The following is a 19368-nucleotide window of genomic DNA, read 5'->3' as shown; positions in this document are numbered from 1 at the left end:
AAATTTTAATATAGAAATTGGAAAAAGGAATATGCATGTTATCACACTTTGAAGACTAAAAGGTAATCCAATACTGTGTCTTAATATAAAAGAAAGAGACTGTTTTCATCATCTATGAAATCATGCATATTTTACATAATTCTCCTCAAGCTGAAGTTTCTAATTCCACAAGATTTATCTTTTCTACTCTCCATTAGAATATTTCATCAAATTAACTTAATTCAAATTAATCATACTAATATTTGATTCCTAACACTGAATATTTTATAGAATGGCACAAACAGTTCATAGTAACATTTTATGACATTAATTTGATCTCAAAGTCCTCTGCAAAGGTTATTTCATGAATTATAGTACTCACTGATGCTGGATAATCTTAGTACTTATTTATAAGATCGTTCAAGAAATGGAAACCCCTAAAGGTAATTTGACTTTTTTATAGAATTAAGTTTGAAAATGAAAAAAACTATGAATATCTGGCCTTTTGCCTTTTGAATATCCATATCTTTTTTAGTGCAAGTACTCTTACATATAGAAATAAGTATCATTTGTGTGAAACAAAAACATTATAAGCTTGGGTAACAAATGATATAAAGCTAAATTTTAACAAATCAAATCCTGGAAGAAAATTAATAGTATAGTATAAAAGACTATATGAAAAATAAATCTAACATTAAATTGTAATTAGACATACATGAGTGGTGGCATTGTGAAGGTTGATTAGAATAAACTAGGATTGTCTAGTTGTATGAAGCTACTTACACAATTGCTGCACACATAAGGTACATTCAAAGTTACACTGACAGAGACATAAAAACATGATACAAATGTTGACCATTCTTCCCATATTTAACATTGGAATATTTATTTAATGAAACAATTAAAAAAATAAAAGCACGAGTTGTCAATATGTCACACGGCATAGTGGTAAGGAACTTACATCACTCAGGTTATAAGCATTGACTTTGTGCTGGATAAGGATGGGTGTGTCTGGAGGTATATGGCATTTAAACTTCTCGCTTTCGTGTTTCGCTTTGTAATTTAGCTGAGAGAGAGATAGAGAAAGAGAGAGAGAATCAGTTCAGAAGAATTGTTCTAAAGTACAAAAACAAGTTTTTATGAGATGAAATGCAAAGTACATTTTGTTAAATAACAACAGACAAAATTGTAAAGATTGAAAGAGAAAATCAGAGCTAGGGTAGGCCACCTCGCATTATTGGCAACCTGTGTGCTGGCCATGTGACAGCTGTCATATCTGTTACCATGTAAGACCCAATGGAAAGAGGTGGCTCTCTCATATGTGGTCCCTTTTGCATGTATCACATTGGGCCTACGGATTCGAAGAGTGACAGCCTTTTCTTCCTTTTCAGTGTTAACTCTCATAGGAGAATCCTTTCTAACAAAAACAGGGCGGGCAAAAGTAAGTTTGTGTGTATGGAAAATAATACACTAATTAGTAAATAACAACACAAGAATAAACTCTGAGCTGTGCATGCTCACAACTGTAAACCTACTTTGGTCCCGCCCGTATGGTTGTGTCCCACACACGATAGTGTGTTCACACTTTCGTTAGAGCTTCTCATTTCTGTCCATAAATCTACTGAGGCTACTTTTATTTTTATTTTTTTTAGTTTAACATAATTTAGGGAATTCATACTTAAAACTCACATGCTAAAATATTGCAAATACTCTATTTTCCAAAAACTTCTTTGAGAGAGAAATCCCATGTGTTAAGATACCTGCTCTGAGCCAGGTATATACTGTGCACATGTCTCCCTTCACTTAATTTTCAAAGCAACCACAATCTTTAAAAAAGAAATAAGAGGCATTGAGAAGTTAAATAATTTGCTGAAACAGAGCTGGAATTTGAGTTCAGTTTTACATGACTTCAGAACTCATTCTTTTCAGTGCATTAAGCTACAGTAGTTTCCCTTACAGAACCATTTTAATATAATCATTATCCACCCAAGAGATGCAAAAGATGCAAGACAACTAAATAGGAAAACATTTTAGGTGATTACACATGTGTACAACTTAGCCTTTTTGTAATTGTGACCAGTTACTGGGTTTTCTACAGAGAGTTATGCCACGTTATCCCTCATAATTGTATTTCCTGGATATGGAAAGAAACTTACATCACTCAGTTGTTTGGAATTGACTTGGGCTTGCACCAGAACAGGTGAGTCAGTTACTTGAGTGAATTTTGTCTTGTCCGGATGGACTTTGTAGGTATGCTGTGGAGAAGAAAAGGAGTCAGGTTTAGCAATATCACCTGTCAAATGCCTATAGGACGAGTGAGTAGAACCCTATTCCTAAAAAGAAAAGATACCTGTTGTTAATAAAACACTTATTTTTCTTTCTAATTAGACTGCAGTGTCTTTGAGAGACACTTTTACATCTATCTGTACAAGAAACTTTCCCATACTTCCGGTGCCCAATTCTATTCCTTGGGTAAATAAACTAGCATTCGCTCTCGAAATGAATGGACAATAAAAAACATAGTATATCTACTATAGAATACATTTTCTTTCTTGCATGTATTGCTTGCCTTTATTTGTAAAAGTGTCAAAATGTTCAACATATCCTGACCACTAGGTGCTACAGAGGACAGCGATGTTCACAGTTCACACACAGACTTACATCCTTACACTGATCCAGTTTCTTGATTGTTTCATATTCCTGAGTTATGGTCTGGGGGAAGAAACCTTTACCTCTGTCCTCTTCATATTCTGCTTTGTAGTTTTTCTATGAAAAAAATAAATCATATATAAGGACTCAATCATTGTACTCGTGCCCTAAAAATGTGTGACCTGGAAAGTCAAACAGTTGTCTTAGAACTTACATCACTGTTTTGAGCTGTGACTTTCATGCAGTGGGTGTAATATGGATCCTCATAGCTGCCCATGTAATGTCCCAAAATATTCTTTAAGTAGGAATCTTTATATTTAGTCTGAAAGACAAGGCATTTCATTTATTTATTTGTGAAACAATGGGTCTTCTTTTTAATTGGAGTGGTCATGGGATTACTTACATCACTGCTGAATTTCTGCAGAACTGTGTCAAGCTGAAATTTGGGGGTCTCACAGTAATTTATGCTCTTTGCCTTTGTCTTTTCATAGTTTTCCTTGTACACTTTCTATAAAAAAACAACATTAGTTAAAGTAGATCCCTGTCACTCCCACACTGATTATAACACGCCTATTTTCCAACACTAAACCAAAGAAGAAGAAGAAATTTATCACCTATCAACTGTTTTGAAAACTGATAATTATGTCACTCCATTACATTTAATTTCTAAATTAAAAAAAAAAGAAAACTGACAATCAGATATCTGGGTGTCATGAATGATAACCCTTCTCTATTAGCAATTATTGTCAGGCCCAAGTTTTTAATATTCTTCAAAAAAAATTTAAGAAACCAATGTGCTGCCTCAGCCCAAACCCATAGTTGCAGAATTCTGAATTGGTGCCTTCCTCGTCTCCCAGCTCACATGCCCTTCCCTCCCTGAAAGTACCACAAGGAACGAGAAGGACACTTCTGAGAAATAGCAAATGTTTTTAAACAACCCTTCATGAAAAGCGTTAGTAAATGTTGAGAAATACATACTCTTTCTTCCTCTTTCTACCATGGAAAAATTTCTTACTGTACCATAAAAATAACGTGTAAACAAGAACTCAGATCATGAATCTATTAACTTTTCTTCTCCTCTGCTCTAACAATAACAATAAACAATTATTAGACTATAAATGAACAACTGAGGAAGTAGACTGTCACTTTTTCATGTTGGGTTTTGACAGCATAAATGGTGCTATTTGTTTTTAACATTTTTATATCCTATATATCAGCAGAGTAGATTTAAACTTTGGCTTTTCTGTATTTGATAAGGGTGGCCTTCATTTGGGAAGCAGGAGACAAGCATTGATTTCTCTGCAGGCCTATTTGGACAGATCCATTTACACTTTCTCACCTGTCACTTCATTCACCCACTTTTCAATCACGTGTGCTCATTTCAACAGTGCTGACTTAACCCAAGGGACAAACAAAAGATAAATAACTCATCCAGAGAGCCATATATAATCCTCATGTATTGGGAAAGTTTAATATAACCTAACCATAAGGGAAAAACTCAACTCATCACATGCTCAGTGTCTTTAAAGATATCGTCCAAGTGAACTTGGACTGAGAGTCTTAATGCCAGACCCAGTTCTTTCTTATCTAATCTCTTTTAATTCTAATGGATTAGTAATGTTCTTAACAATTCCACACGTAGAAATTCCTGTGAAGATTTAGGGGGCCATCTTTTAAGTCCTGCTCTCTGCAAGTGACAGATTCTGTGGTCAAGATCTGAGGAAACAGTGGCAGAGGTGGGGAGAGAAGTTGTACAACACAGGACATTTTCCTTCTTCTGCCAGCAACAGGCATGAAGAACACAGGGCAGGGGTTAATGCTGATTCATCTCACCTTCTCCCTCCCCTTTCAGAACCTTCTGCCTCTGTTAGAATTACAACACATCTCCTGCAATGTACACTCATGGAAGCACAGGCTCCAGGAGCGGTTAAGCAAACTAGAATTTTTGTGCTTGTTGAACTTAATCCACAGGCTTCACGCACACACACACCCCCCTGTTGAACTTAATCCACAGGCTTCACACACACACACACACACACACACACACGCCTGTTGAACTTAATCCACAGGCTTCACACACACACACACACACACCCCTGTTGAACTTAATCCACAGGCTTCACACACACACACACACACACACACACACCCCTGTTGAACTTAATCCACAGGCTTCACACAGACACACACACACACTAACACACACACATGCCTGTTGAACTTAATCCACAGGCTTCACACACACACACACACACACACACGCCTGTTGAACTTAATCCACAGGCTTCACACAGACACACACACACACTAACACACACACATGCCTGTTGAACTTAATCCACAGGCTTCACACACACACACACACACACACACGCCTGTTGAACTTAATCCACAGGCTTCACACAGACACACACACACACTAACACACACACATGCCTGTTGAACTTAATCCACAGGCTTCACACACACACACACACACACACACACGCCTGTTGAACTTAATCCACAGGCTTCACACAGACACACACACACACTAACACACACACATGCCTGTTGAACTTAATCCACAGGCTTCACACACACATGCACATGCACACACACACACATTGACACACACCATACTCAGGGGCACTATGGCCTTCCTGTGCTTAGATGGTTCTAGGAGAACAGCTAAACCATAACTTTCAAGTATTTGCAAAGTTACATTTGCATTTAATCATAATAGAAGGAGAGAGAGTTCATCTCTCTTGCAGCTAATGCTAAAAAACCATGTTTGACAAGGATATACTTACATCACTTAGGGTATTTTTTGCCACCATCAGCTGCTTGAGCAGTGGGTTCTCAGAAGCAGGAAGTACATTGTAATCTGCTTTTCCTTTATTCTTTTCATAGTCTTCTTTGTATTTTACCTATAGGAGTGAAATAAAGTGATAAAGAAACTCTAGGGGTTATTTTTGCTGTCATTTCTATCATGAATATTAGGACCATTCCACAAATCAGTTTCCTCTTTAGAAAAATAACAGCTCAGCATTTTATAAACAAAATGCAGTAACTCCGAACAGTAGCAGAGAAACTGCATACACTTTCAGGATATCTATTCTTCCCATTCATTTATTCATTCAAAAATATCTATTATGCTATTTTTGGGTATTGATTATGTGCCAGGCTCTGGGATACACACAGGAAAGAATAATAACACATGGTCCCTGCCCTAAAAGATAGAGGTAGATATGTAATAATGGGAGAAAGATACACAAATAATGACAGCACATATCCCAGATACCTGCTGCTCTAGATCCTCGCTCAGTTCTTAATGTCCAGCTGCCTACTTGCCAACACATTTTTAAAGAAAGGAAGCATCATGACTCTACCTTTTTAGGTCTCATCTGTGACTATGTGTGTATTTAATGTACACATAGGAGGAGGAAGGGGTTGAAGATTGGACAAACGGTGACAACTTCAACTTTTTTTCTTTGCCTTTCCCACTTTGCACTTTTAATTCCAGCTATAGCAGAAGCTTTACAAGAGGGCTCAACAGCCCCTGTTGGGAATGTGTCCAACGAGAGGAGAAGAAGAAACTGATCTGAGTTCTGACCATGACTCTCAGGGCGAGCCATTTGTTTAGCCAATATAACCATAGAATATAGACAAGTTCAAAGAATCCTAGATAATCTATCAACATTTAAGACCTTCAGAAAACAAATGCAATCAGCTTGGTACCTAAGGGTGGAGGTGCACAACTGAAAATCAGATGCACTGCCCCCTACAGACCACACAGAGGTATCACAGGGGATGGAAGGCATGCTGTCTCATAGAGTTAAGTATTTCCTTGAAAAACAGAAACAACCAGAAAGGAAATCCCACAAGCCCTACTATCCCCCCACCTGCATTTGGGACGCGCAGCCTCCTCTCCTGTTTACAGGTGAATCGTCAGGGCCTGTGGCAAAGCCAACCCTTCCTCTTAAGCATCAGGTCCCCTTCTCTTTTACTACTCAAGGACATCACTCCGGCCACTCTTCCCCCTCTAACATCATCACATTTCCCCTCCACACTGGATTGTTGGCATCAGCATAGTAACATGGTGTTTTTGTTTCCTATCTTTTAAAAAATATCCCTCTTCGCAATTTATCCATCAGCTACTGCAACTTTTTATTTTCAGCAAAATACTTTGAAAGAGTTGAGTATGCTCATACTCTTCTATTCCTCTCTTCTCATTCACTCATAAACACTCTTTAAGCAGACTCATCCGAATTGCTCTTGTTAACTTTATCAGAGACCATACATTGGTAAATTCCTTTCAGAAACATTTGATACAGTTGATCACTCCTTTTCCCCTTCACATCACTCTTAGGACTTTGCTCCTACCTCATCTTGCTGATAGCTTACATGGAACATTCCAGAGTTCAGTCCTTAGACCGTTCCCCCTTGCTCCCTTGATAGCCTCCACTCTTATGACATTAAATACTATTCGTATGCTGATAACTCGCATATTTATACAACCTTGCCAGATATCTCCCCTGAAATTTCAGATCCATGTAACTGACTGCCCACTTGACATTTCCACTTTAATGTCAAATCTTACTTGTATAAAGCTGAGCTCAGATCTTTCTTTTAAAAAAAATCTAATATATATATATTCCTTTCACAGTCTTTTTCTCTGGATAAAGGGAAACCCCATCCATATACTTGCTTAGACCAAAAATTTTCTCTCATATTTAACATCCAACCCATCATCAAATTGGATCAACTCTCCTTTCAAAATATGTTTCATCACTTGTCCTGCTAACCCCTGGTTCAAAGCATCACTGTTTTGCAGCTGGATATTGAGATAGCCTCCTACATGATGTTATCTTCCTTCTCTCACTCCTCTAGTAGAGCCTAGGCCAGCGTAAGAGTCAAATCTGATTGGCTTTGAAGTTTATTCTCTTTCCAGTGCCCACCATGCTCTAGAATGCCAGGGATTCTGATGATTTACCGAAGTCACTCTATAGCATATATGAGCATATCCATGGACTCCTATACCTTGTTTATGAATATAATTTCACCAGTTGGTAGAAATATAAAAACAAAGTGATGCTGGGAGTGTCTATATTCACAGAAGGCTGCCTATTGTCTTTTATCCCCCCCCCCTTTTTTTATAGAGAAAGAGAGAGTCAGAGAGAGGGACAAATAGGGACAGAAAGACAGGAAGAGAGAGAGATGAGAAACATCAATTCTTTACTGTAGCACACCTTAGTTGTTCATTGATTGCTTTCTCATATGTGCCTTGACGGGGGCGGGGAGCACAGCAGAGCAAGTGACCCCTTGTTCAAGCCAGCAACCTTGGGCTTCAAGCCAGCAACGTTTGGGCTCAAGCTAGCAACCGCGGGGTCATGTCTATGATCCCACATTCAAGCCAGTGATCCTGCGCTCAAGCTGGTGAGCCTGCACTCAAGCCGGCAACCTTGGGGTTTTGAACCTGGGTCCTCCACGTCCCAATCCAACACTCTATCCACTGCACCAGCCTTGGTCAGGTTCCAATTGCTTTTTATTGAGAGGGTCTCAAGACCACTCTTCTATCTTCTGTCTGAGATTATAGCATTTCTACTTCTAGGTATGAAAGGCCCTTAATTGTATGAAATAGTGAAGATAGTAACTGAATATTGTTAATGCTCATACATAGCAAATTCTTTTTAAATTTTGGTAGCCTTATTACAGTCCCAAAGTACTTTTTTTGTCTCCAAAGAATCTGATATTTTTCATTACGTACAAAAACAAGAGTTGTGAATAATTCCCCCACATTGAGACCATGAGGATAAGTGAGAGAAGTTCTTCATACCTTGCTAGCTGCCACTCCAGCTTGTTTTTGAACTTTGTACTCTGGTGTTTCTGTCTGCATGAAGTAGATCTGGTCTTTCATATTCTCGAAGCCTTCCTGATATTTCCTCTGTAAGACATTAAACATACAAAAGAACTGCTGTAGAAAACAATCTGGGTAAGGCTTTTGCACGGGAAGATAGAGGCATTGAGAGAAGTTAGTTACCCACGCCGTGTTCTCTTGGCTTCCACAAACTCAGTTACAATGATTGAATGTGGTGCTATCAGCAAAACAATTAGCAACTTAACAGAGATTTGGAGCAGTTACAATAGGCTGAAAGACAGACTTCAATAAGGAGCTCTCAAGGACCAGGAACAGACAATTAAGAGAAAAGAAAAAAAGGGAAAAACTTCTGTTTTTCAGTGAGGAAATTCTGGTAAGAATCTAAGCAGTTTCATAAATGTACTGTTTCCAGCAAAGAATAAATTAAAAAGGGCCTCTTTAACTTTGAAACCATATTGTTCCTATGAGGCAAGAATAATGGTATCTGATCCAAATAATATTTCTCAACAAGAAGGAAAGATTGTGAATTGTTTCTTAATAGGAACTCTACACAAGTCTTACCCCCGAGAAAAGGTACTACGTGCCCAGGACATACATGTGCCAGTGCCACCTCAGGTGCAGCAGCCGGTGGTACACGTCATAAAGGGAGGGTCCCCTGTCAACTGGCCTCCCCTCCTACTTACTGTGCTGAGGTTTTTGGCATTCATCCTGGCGGTTGCGATTTCAAAGCAAGGCGTCTCACTCCATTTGCCTTTGACTTTATTTTCATAGTCTTGCTTGTATTTTAGCTAAGAAAATATAAAGAAAGAAACAAAATAAGACAAGTAAAATACAGGATTTGACAAATGAAAGATGAAACTAATTGGTATTGGTGAGCTTTCAAAAATATCTTGACCAGACCCTTCTTGGCTCCTTAATAGAGATCTTCAAATCTTCTAATACAGTGTCAATTTACTCAACAATAAGTTGAGTGAGGGGATAGAGGTATTAATTCTACCTCCTCTTAATGAGTTCGGGAACTTAGTCAATTTCAGAACTCATAGATGTTCCCTGACGTTCGAGAAAGGAGAGAGATAGAAGTATTTTCCATTTATAATTAATTGACCACTCGACCACAAATTTCCATGCCAGATGAACTTAGCTGTTAATTTCTGAGTTTTAACAAAACTCGTTATACAGAAAGCAATAACACAACAAAATTGGGCTTGCAGACCAATGAATAAGACTTTCTAGTTTAGAATTCAAGAAATTTTAGTGAAAACTGGCAAATAATTAAAAAATTAAACTGCTGCCACATTTTACTCCTAAATATCATAGCACCTGATCCTAGGCTGTGAAATCCTTGGAAAGAGGAATTATATCTTCTTGGCTTTGTCTCCTCAGAATCTAACACAAAATGCAGCATGCACAAGTTAACCTTATAAATGTTTGTTCAACTACACTAAATTGAACTGAGTCCATGGTATGTGGTTTTAATGAGTTTGTCTTGAGTGTTATTTGAACAGAATCAGCCTAGCCAATCCCAAGCTTGAGCACGAACCGGAGTCAGAGCTGGGTTAAAGCAATTTCCCTTCCTTGGCTCACAGAATGTGTTAAGAAACGTAACTAATGTGTTTCAAAGTGTTTAAATGCCCAACCCTCCAACATATTCTTTACAGAAAAAGAAAATAGTTTTCTGGTATATCTTTAACAACAAATACCCAGGGCAACAGATGAGTAGAGCCAGTGAGTTTGAGTTACAGGAAGCCCCCCTCCCTCTCAAATGTCCTATATCCTGCCTTCTCCAAAGCTTTGTGTGCTAATTAATAACTACATTGTTTTAATAGTTATAAACTTTAGAGCCTTGGACCTGAGTTCAGAACTCCTGGGCCCAACACTTGACTCCATCTTTCCAAAGGTGTTAACTTAGCCTCTCTAAGCTTCAGTTTTCTTAACCATATGTGCTGACAATAATACTTACACAGAGGATTGTTGAAAAAATTAAATAAGATCATACATATACTAAAAAATACTTTGTAAACTCTACAGTGATAAACAAATGTAAAGTATAATAACTGTAACATAATAGAGAACAAGAAACTAAAGAAAAGAAAATTGCATACATGTGTGTGCATGTGTACATGTGTGTGTGTGTGTGTGTTTACTCTTCAATGGAAAGTTTTCTTGGGATAAAATTTGCTTTATACTGCTGATTAATTTTCCCACCCTCTTCTTTTGAAGCTTTAAAGAATTGAAGTCAGTAACATTGATTTTTCAATTTGATAAGAGAGCCTATAGAAGTGTTTCTAATATTTTGGGAGAATAGACCTCAACAGGAATCTGAGAAAACTACAAAATGTCCATAAATACATACAATTTCAAAGATATTTGATATGCACACACCTGAGGTTAAGATCTCCTAACCTACAACATTTTGTCGAGATACTGCCATTCCTCTGCTTACTGTCAAAGGAAGAAAACTCTAGGATTGGGGGTGGGGAGCAATTGGGCCAAATGCATCCCCAAACTGAGATATTGAGAACTTTGTAACATAATTTGAAGTTGAGAAGGCAGCAGATATTCTTTTTTTTTTTTATAAATAAATTTTTATTTTAATGGGGTGACATCAATAAATCAGTGTACATATATTCAAAGAAAACATGTCCAGGTTATCTTGTCATTCAGTTCTGTTGCATACCAATCACCCAAAGTCAGATTGTCCTCTGTCACCTTCTATCTAGTTTTCTTTATGCCCCTCCTCATCCCCCTCCCCCTCTCCCTACTTCCCTCCCCCCGCCCCCCGTAACCACCACACTCTTGTCCATGTCTCTTAGTCTCGTTTTTATGTCCCACCAATGTGTGGAATCCTGCAGTTCTTGTTTTTTTCTGATTTACTTATTTCACTCGATATAATTTTATCAAGATCCCACCATTTTGTTGTAAGTGATCCGATGTCATCATTTCTTATGGCTGAATAGTATACCATGGTGTGCAGCAGATATTCTTAATGAAGTAAAAAAGTTAGCTATTATAGAGAAATAAGAATCACATATATTGATTTGCTAAGCAAAATTGAGTAGGAGATTAATTCTCACAGCAAGAGATGCCTGATTTTTAAAAGATATTAAAATAAGAAGCAAAACAAGAGTTCTGGAACACCACCTTATCCAGAGTCCTTTTCTCCTTACCCTTCGTGAACCAAAGCTCATCACTTCTTCCTACCCAGAGCTGAAGTGAGTCAGGGGGAGGCGGATATCCCACAACACATGTCCGAGTACCCCCAAGTCTGGGAAGATTTTCACTACAAGGGAGGAGGCTAGGGCCCATTACCTTCTGAGAAAGTTGTGGTCTGCACCTTCATTTGTGGGGAGCTGAGAAGTTGAAAAGATAAAGGCCTACAACACAGCTAGGGAAATGAAAAAGAGAGAGAGGTAGGTGTCCATGTGAGACCCCCCTCCGGCAACCTCCTGTCCCTCTGCCTGTGCGACAGCAGTGCCTGGGGGTGTGATACAGGGAGATGCATTCTCCACATCAGGGGCCCAATGTCCACCTTTCCCCCATCCTCCACCCTAACGCTTCTCTCCAACTCTGTCCTGTTTGGAGTCAGTCAATGGAAACCTGGAGGCAAGAATTGATTTAATGTTTTCTAAGATTTTGTGTTTGTTCATTTAACAGAGGAAGGTACATTAGTTCAGTTATAAGCTCTTGGACACTGTCTGTGGGCAAGAAGGTAATCACATATCGATAGATGTAGTAAGCTTAAGCTCGCTTTCTCAAATCATAGTCCCTCCTCCCCAGAAGTCAGCTGAGGGTACTTTCATTGGACCATAAATTAGGCATCCTAATGTCTTGTTTAACTACATGACTATCAGAAGTGCTATAAGTGCAAACTTTTTCCTTTTATGTCTAGAACCCAGTTGAGTATCACAAACTGAAATCTTGCAGAGAAGCAGGCACAGAGAAACTAAAGTGGCTTTCCAGTGTTGCATTCAGAACCCCATTTGCTGCTGGTGGTAGTGTGCGCGGTTTCTTCACCTGGGGCGCCTGTGTACATGAACAAGCCCGCTTGTCTGCCCACCTGTGCTATAGCTACAAAGTGAGCTGAGGAAGGAGGAGGTGCTGGCATGTAGTTGATGGCTTTGGCCGAAGACAAGTGTGAGAGTATGGTGTCTGACAGGTATAGTAAGGAAAGCTGGTAAACAGAACGTAAGACAAATCAATCAATCTGGGAGACATGATTCCACAAGAAAATGGTGAGAGTTTGAATGTATGGGAGTGAGTAGATAAAGGAAATTTTACCTATTGGGGAGAGAAAGAAAAGGATATTGAAGCATGGGGCCAAGCCTCCTGATAGTGGGGAAGACTTCAAGAAAAAGGAAGTGCGTCTCACATCTAAGTAATCCCAGCAGCCTTATACATCTCTTATTGGATGGCTCGTTGTCAAATGGGCTACTATCACTCACAAGCATTTCTTCTCAACATGACCATTATTTGGGATGCACAACAGCCATTAAGAACTTGGAAATCTGGGTAAGATTCGGATAAATCGCAACCACCATGACCAAATCTTGTGACCTTTATCTACAACCATCCTCCTCTTGGCTCATACTGTTATTCCAGAAGGGCAAACCCAGCTCTGGAAATGCCTTCACAGTTCCTAATGATACCTCTACAAGTATTGATCGACCTACGACCTATGCAACTTACGACCATTCAACTTTACAACCACAATTGCTAGCCACAACTGCTCCGCGTCTGGCAGCGCAAGCGTTGCCCAGCTGGGTGTACGACAGTGTGGACCAGCTTCCGGCAGCACTACCATCTCTGCGTGCACCATTTCAACTGTTATCCCAGACTCAATTTGTGTTTTGTGTCTTGGATATTTTTCATCAAACCCCTCCCAAGATGTCTACCAAGAGGAAATTGTCTTTGACTTAAAGATTTTTATAACATCATTTCACAGTACTGTACATATAGCCTACTCAACTTACTACCAAATCATGTTATGACCGGTCTGTCAGAACCAATTGTGGTCGTAAGTCAAGCACTAGCTGTATATCCAACTGAGTGGTGTAGTCTAATTAGCATATAGTGCAAGCCACCACTATAACTTAAAATTTTTCAGTAGCCATATTTTAAAATAGAAAAAGGAACAAACGGGAAATTAATTTTAATAATATATTGTACTTAACTCAATAAATAAAAAAATATTATCATCTCAACATATAAGCAATATAAAATAATGTCATACTGCACATTCAAGTTCTAGAGTATATTTCACACATGTAGGACTTAGTTCAGAGTTCAGGAACCTTTTTGGCTGAGAGAGTCATGAACGCCTCATATTTTAAAATGTAATTCCATGAGAGCCATACAATGACCCATGTACATTATGCATTATCCAATAAAAATTTGGTGTTGTCCCAGAGGACAGCTGTGATTGGCTCCAGCCACCCGCAACCATGAACATGAGCGGTAGGAAATGAATAAATTGTAATACATGAGAATGTTTTATATTTTTCACATTATTATTTTTTTATTAAATATTTGTCTGTGAGCCAGATGCAGCCATCAAGAAAGCTACATCTGGCTCACGAGCCATAGGTTCCCGACCACTGACTTAGTTCATACTATCCCAATTCAAGTGCTCAATAGACATATGTGGCTAGAAGCTTCTATTTTGAAGAGTGTAGCTCTAAACTAACTGGTAAGCCTAATTTAGTACAGAGACTGATTATAGGGGAGTTTGAAAGTGGCTTTTAAAAAAAATCACTTTCAAGAACCCACACTGCATACTCAAATAAGGTAAAAGAATGCTGCCTCAGTAAGATGTCTTTTAAAATATGCTTTAAAAAATTAAAATAGATTTGTTTCTTTCTAAGTGATTATTAGAAAACAGCTTTTCCTTTTTATTCCAAGAAAAGAAATGGTCCTTGCTCCCCAGTCTTATTTACAATATCAACACTTTCAGTAGGACATCTCTTGATGGACAGTTCTGAAGTTAATTTCTACTCAGCCCTGGGCAAAAATCTCAGGTTCATGGCATTCTTATTTGTGAAATTTTCTTGTACTTACTAGATCTTTTATCCAAGTAGCTCTTAGTTATACAATTAGGTAATCTGTAATATCAGACACTAAACACATAAATGAATAGACTTCATCATCCATAACTTTTTTCCTTCTTTACTGGAGGTATCCTTTCTAAAAAAAAAAATACTTGAACAAGATAGAAATCTTGAGGTTTGAGGTTTCATCAAACTTTAAGACCAAACTGAGACTCAACTCCACACAGGGCAAAGAAAAGTATTTATTTAAAAGCAGTAATATCCCAGGAGAAAGTGGCCTGATTTGGACCAGTTTTTAAAAAGGACTTTAACATGGGTCTATTCATCAGTTGAACATCTGTCTCTCTGCATTCCTCAGAGCTAGTTTACCAGCCTCAATAAGCAGACTAGGCTGTTTTCCAAGGCCTTACAAGTTATGAGGTGGCCTCTGCCTGGCTGTCAATCTGAGCTATGCCTGGGAGACCATTCATGCATTCTAATTTTCTCCAAGTCATACTGAGAGCACAAAACTATATGGAGTCTTCAAACTGAAATGAAACAGTCAGATCTCATGTGGTTACTTGGTTCTGTCCTTATGACTTCCATAAGTCAAATGACAAAGGATATTAGGACATGGATTCTGTTTTCAAAACACAGTTATCACTTACCGAGCATTCAAGCTGGCTGAACATTTATAAACAGTTTATGATGTTCATGGATATATTGCTTTTGCTGTAGCATTTTTACGGTCATATGCAAAAATATTCAGTGTCTATCTTGTCTTTTTTTTTACCTTAGTTACTTTTTCTGAGGGTTGGCACTATTAAGCAGAGTTTTCACGGAGACAGTGTTCCAGCCCTATTTACTTACCTTGCTCACTTGACTGGTCACTTTCTTGGCAAATTCTATGTCTGGGGGATCCGGCAGAGATGTGAATTTTGTTTGCTGTTCAGTGTGACCTTTTTTGTAGACAATCTGACAAAATAAAAGGGATGTAAATGAGCCATAGATAATTATTCTATTGCCATGTTCCATTTGTTGGCATTTTAAAAAGACTGTGTTTTCAGCCCCGGTCAGCTGGCTCAGTGGTAGAGAGTCAGCCTGGTGTATGGAAGTCCCGGGTTTCATTCCTAGCCAGGGCACACAGGAGAAGCACCCATCTGCTTCTCCACCCTTCTCCCTCTCCTTCCTCTCTATCTCTCTCTTCCCCTCCTGAAGCCAAGGCTCCACTGGAGCAAAGTTGGCCCGAGTGCTGAGGTCGGCTCCATGGCCTCCACCTCAGGCACTAGAATGGCTCCAGTTGCAACGGTGCAATGGCCCAGATGGGCAGAACATCTCTCCCTAGTGGGCATGCCGGGTGGATGCCAGTCAGGTGCATGCAGGAGTCTGTCTCTCTGCCTCCCTGCTTCGTTTCAGAAAAATACAAAAAAAAAAAAAAGACTGTTTTTATCTTTGCTTGAAGTTTTAAACTTCATTTATTTTAAATTTAGAAATTAAATTTAATGGCATGGCACTGGTCTCTAAGAACACATAGGTTTCAGGTAAACATCTCTATAGCATTTGAACTGCTGATTGCATTGTGTGCCCATCACCCAAAGTCAAATCATTTTCTGTGAACATATAATTTATGTGTTTGTCCCTTTTTACTCCCTTTCTCCTACTCCCCTCCCTCTGGTAACCACTTCACTTTTGTCTGTAGCCATGAGTCTCAGTTTTATATCCTACCTATGTGTGAAATCATATAGTTCTTAGTTTTTACTGATTTACTTATTTCACTCAGTATCATGTTCTCAAGGTCATCCATGTTGTCTTAAATGGCACTATGTCATCATTTCTTAAACTTCAGTGTACCACATAACCATCGTTTATCCTTATAGACGTTACATGACCTTTCTCTCGGCGTTACTGGTGATTTCTCTGAGTTTTCTTTCCTCTCCAAGATTATTGGCCCTAGATCTGTTTCCTTCCATTTCATACCATGTCATCATCTGCAACTGAAATTACTCTTAAGCAGCATCCTCAACTTCTAAAGTCTTGCCTTTCCATCAAAGCTGTTAGCAAACTGCCAGCTCTGGATCAACTTAACCACACACTTCTGTTCTTATATTCAGGATGCTGAGTGCTACTGAAGAAAATCACTCAACTCTATGGATTGGTAGTGATAACATGATAAGCGAGGCTACAAGGGTTACAGGAAGAAGGTACAGAGGAGAGAGAGAAGGTCTCTTGCACCCAAGCCCTTAGCTTGGAATCTATATAATTATCCAACAATATGTTCTGTGAATAACAGCTTGCTTGGAACTTTGTGCCCAATACTCTAAGTTTATTTAATTGCCACTTTGCCTTTACTGTAGCTTGAACATCCATTAAGTGCTTCCGGTCAGTCTCTATTCCCAAGGGCTAGTCTAAAAGCCCAGCGCTGTCCTTAAGCCCCCAGTCAATTCCATCTTACCCACAACTTCCTCATTCATAGAGTCAAGAAAGGCTAAACATTTATCTTTCCCTATGCTCATCCCTGCCTCTCTCACCTCCTGCATGGCTCAGGAGAAGTGTCCTTACACCTGGCACTCAGGTTACCGTGCCCTCCAGCAACCCTTATGTAACCTAATTCTATCAGTCACCTCTCCTCCTTCTTTTAGCTTCAACCTCTCCCTCTTCATTAGCTCCTTTCCTTCAGACTATAAAAGACCTCTCCTCTTTTCTTCACTACTGACTCCTCTGGCTTTTTTCCCCACCAATCTTGAGCCCTGCCTCCAACAACACAGAATATTCACAGAGCCCCCAGCACAAGCAGCTCTCTTATGTCTCTGGTCCTCACACATGCTGCTTCTTTTCCCTGGAGTGCACCAACCCCACCTTCTTCTGCAAATTGCTTCTTGTTCTCCAAGTCCCAGGACGAGCACAGTTTCCCCTCCTGTGCCCTCCCTCACGCCATCATCTTCTCTGGGGTCTCACTCAAATTAGCCCTTACCTCCTTTAAAGAAATTAGCAGATGACACTGTCACTGGATGTTTACATGTCTGTCCCTCCTTAGACTCTGAGCTCCAGGATGGCGGAGAACATAACCTCTCATCTGGGAATCTTTGTGGCCTGCACAGTACCTGACTAGAGCGAAGGTTCAGTGACTGAATTCTGAATGGGTGGGTCCCACACTGAGCCTGTCAGGGCAGGTTTGAAGAGAAGAATGAGCCTTCTAATTCATTTGCTGCTCACCTGTGAGACTTGTACAAATCATTTCTCCTTCCATGTGGCAGAATTCTTATTTATAAAGAAGTTGTATACAGTTCCAAGGTCCCAATCATTTTCTTCATGCTTTAACCAAGTCTAACTCTATCTCATCCCAAAAGTACCTACCTAGTGCTTATAGTAAAAGCTTTCATGAACATTAAATCAATTGGGATACAAGAGACAGATTTTAAAATGTAATCTTTAAATCCCACTGCTTCATTTCCGTTAAATGAGTGAAGACTTATTTTAGGTAAAAGGCAACCGGAGTTCTCCATGGCTGGCAAAGTCCTTGAGGAGAAAGCAACATTTTTCCAGGAGAAATGCTTATTAAGTATGACATTCTATCAAGAACTTTCGGAGAAATCAAATCTAGAAGTCCTAATTTCTCAGGACCTTAGTCAGGATTTTGTCTATGTAGAATTCTGTACTCTGAATCAGCTTAAGGACTCTCTTAGTGTTTGCAAAGTCTTTGGTTTCTATTTAATTAATAAAGAAAACATGATAATTAGGGTCAAGAGAAACACTGAAAGGAGGACAGGAGCAAGAGAGGGAGCCTTGGATCCCAAACCCTTAGCTTGAACTCTGAGTGCCTACCTGATTGTATATTCTGCAAACAGCAGCTTGCCTGGGGCTCTGTGTCCAATACTTGTAAGAGTTCAGGGTGCTCACAACAATATTAACAGGCATGTCAGTAACCTGATACTTAGTGCAGACTTAGTCTGCAAAAAAAAAAAGTGTACCTTAACTGCCAAATCTTGCCGAGCAAAGATGGGAAGATTTTACTTCATTATTTTAATTTTCTTTCATTATGTCTTCTCTTGTGCTGTCTCAAAAAATGTGGTCAACTGTAGTTGTTCAAAGCCCATAGCATTAGAGTAGCACAGAAGCAACCCTTCGTCTCTCCGTTTTATGAAAAAGGTGACATTAGGAGATGAAGGGTGTTCTTGGAAACCTCTCCTCTGGCTTACAAAACATGCATTTCCTGGTTCCCCTTCAACTTCTCTGACTATCTGTTCCCTCGATCTTTCGCTGGTTCCTTTCCAGATGTCCCCAGGGTGGGTGTCCTCCACAACTCTGCCTTTGGTCAAATACTGTTTTGCCTCCTTCAGACATTTTTATGTCTGAAGTCATATTCAGTTGTCACTTATATTCTGATGACTCTCAAATATTAATCTCATGCCATTCACATTCATGCAATAGTACGAAATTTCTAGTTTATCCTGATCTGAATGTTCCCTCCATTGTCACAACCGTTTCTCTTCAACTAAGGCATCTTTACCAGTTATACCCCTGTCACCCGGATTGCCAGTGTGGGTCATAAATTCATCTATGGCTCCTTTCTCTCTTTTGTCTCCAATATCCAACATCATTAACACGTTTAAAATACTTTATTTTATTACCTTCAGAATTTTTTTCCTCTTCTTTGTTCCCATCATCCCTTTGATCCATCTATATCACTAAAATAGTCTTCTACAATTTTGCCTAGTCCCAATTTATCATATTGTCCATCAAAACTTCCCCAGGTTATACTGTTATCATGTAATAAGATTTCTCCAAAATCTTATGATGCTTCTTATTGACTTCCATATCATGTCAAGGCTATTTTGTCTGATTTTAAGGGCCTGCTTC

General features: G+C 39.1%; 1 protein-coding gene across 27 annotated transcripts in view; it reads right to left on the bottom strand.

The window, feature by feature from the left end:
* The window catches only part of NEB (nebulin), a 210797-nt gene that overhangs the window by 178505 nt on the left and 12924 nt on the right, over positions 1 to 19368 (bottom strand). For all 27 annotated transcript variants that reach the window (XM_066281248.1, XM_066281221.1, XM_066281230.1 and 24 more), the window contains exons 10-18: positions 15382 to 15486; positions 9172 to 9276; positions 8447 to 8554; positions 5421 to 5537; positions 3032 to 3136; positions 2843 to 2950; positions 2641 to 2745; positions 2136 to 2234; positions 941 to 1045 (exon numbers count right to left, since the gene is read on the bottom strand). In XM_066281248.1, coding sequence (XP_066137345.1) covers positions 941 to 1045; positions 2136 to 2234; positions 2641 to 2745; positions 2843 to 2950; positions 3032 to 3136; positions 5421 to 5537; positions 8447 to 8554; positions 9172 to 9276; positions 15382 to 15486 — 957 coding nt within the window. The remainder of the gene's footprint in view (positions 1 to 940; positions 1046 to 2135; positions 2235 to 2640; positions 2746 to 2842; positions 2951 to 3031; positions 3137 to 5420; positions 5538 to 8446; positions 8555 to 9171; positions 9277 to 15381; positions 15487 to 19368) is intronic.

The sequence above is a fragment of the Saccopteryx bilineata genome, chromosome 5 (assembly GCF_036850765.1).
Source record: "Saccopteryx bilineata isolate mSacBil1 chromosome 5, mSacBil1_pri_phased_curated, whole genome shotgun sequence".
In the NCBI taxonomy this organism is placed as follows: Eukaryota; Metazoa; Chordata; class Mammalia; order Chiroptera; family Emballonuridae; genus Saccopteryx; species Saccopteryx bilineata.
The sequence above is the reverse complement of the archived record's forward strand: the minus strand, read 5'-3'. Positions and strand labels throughout refer to the sequence as shown.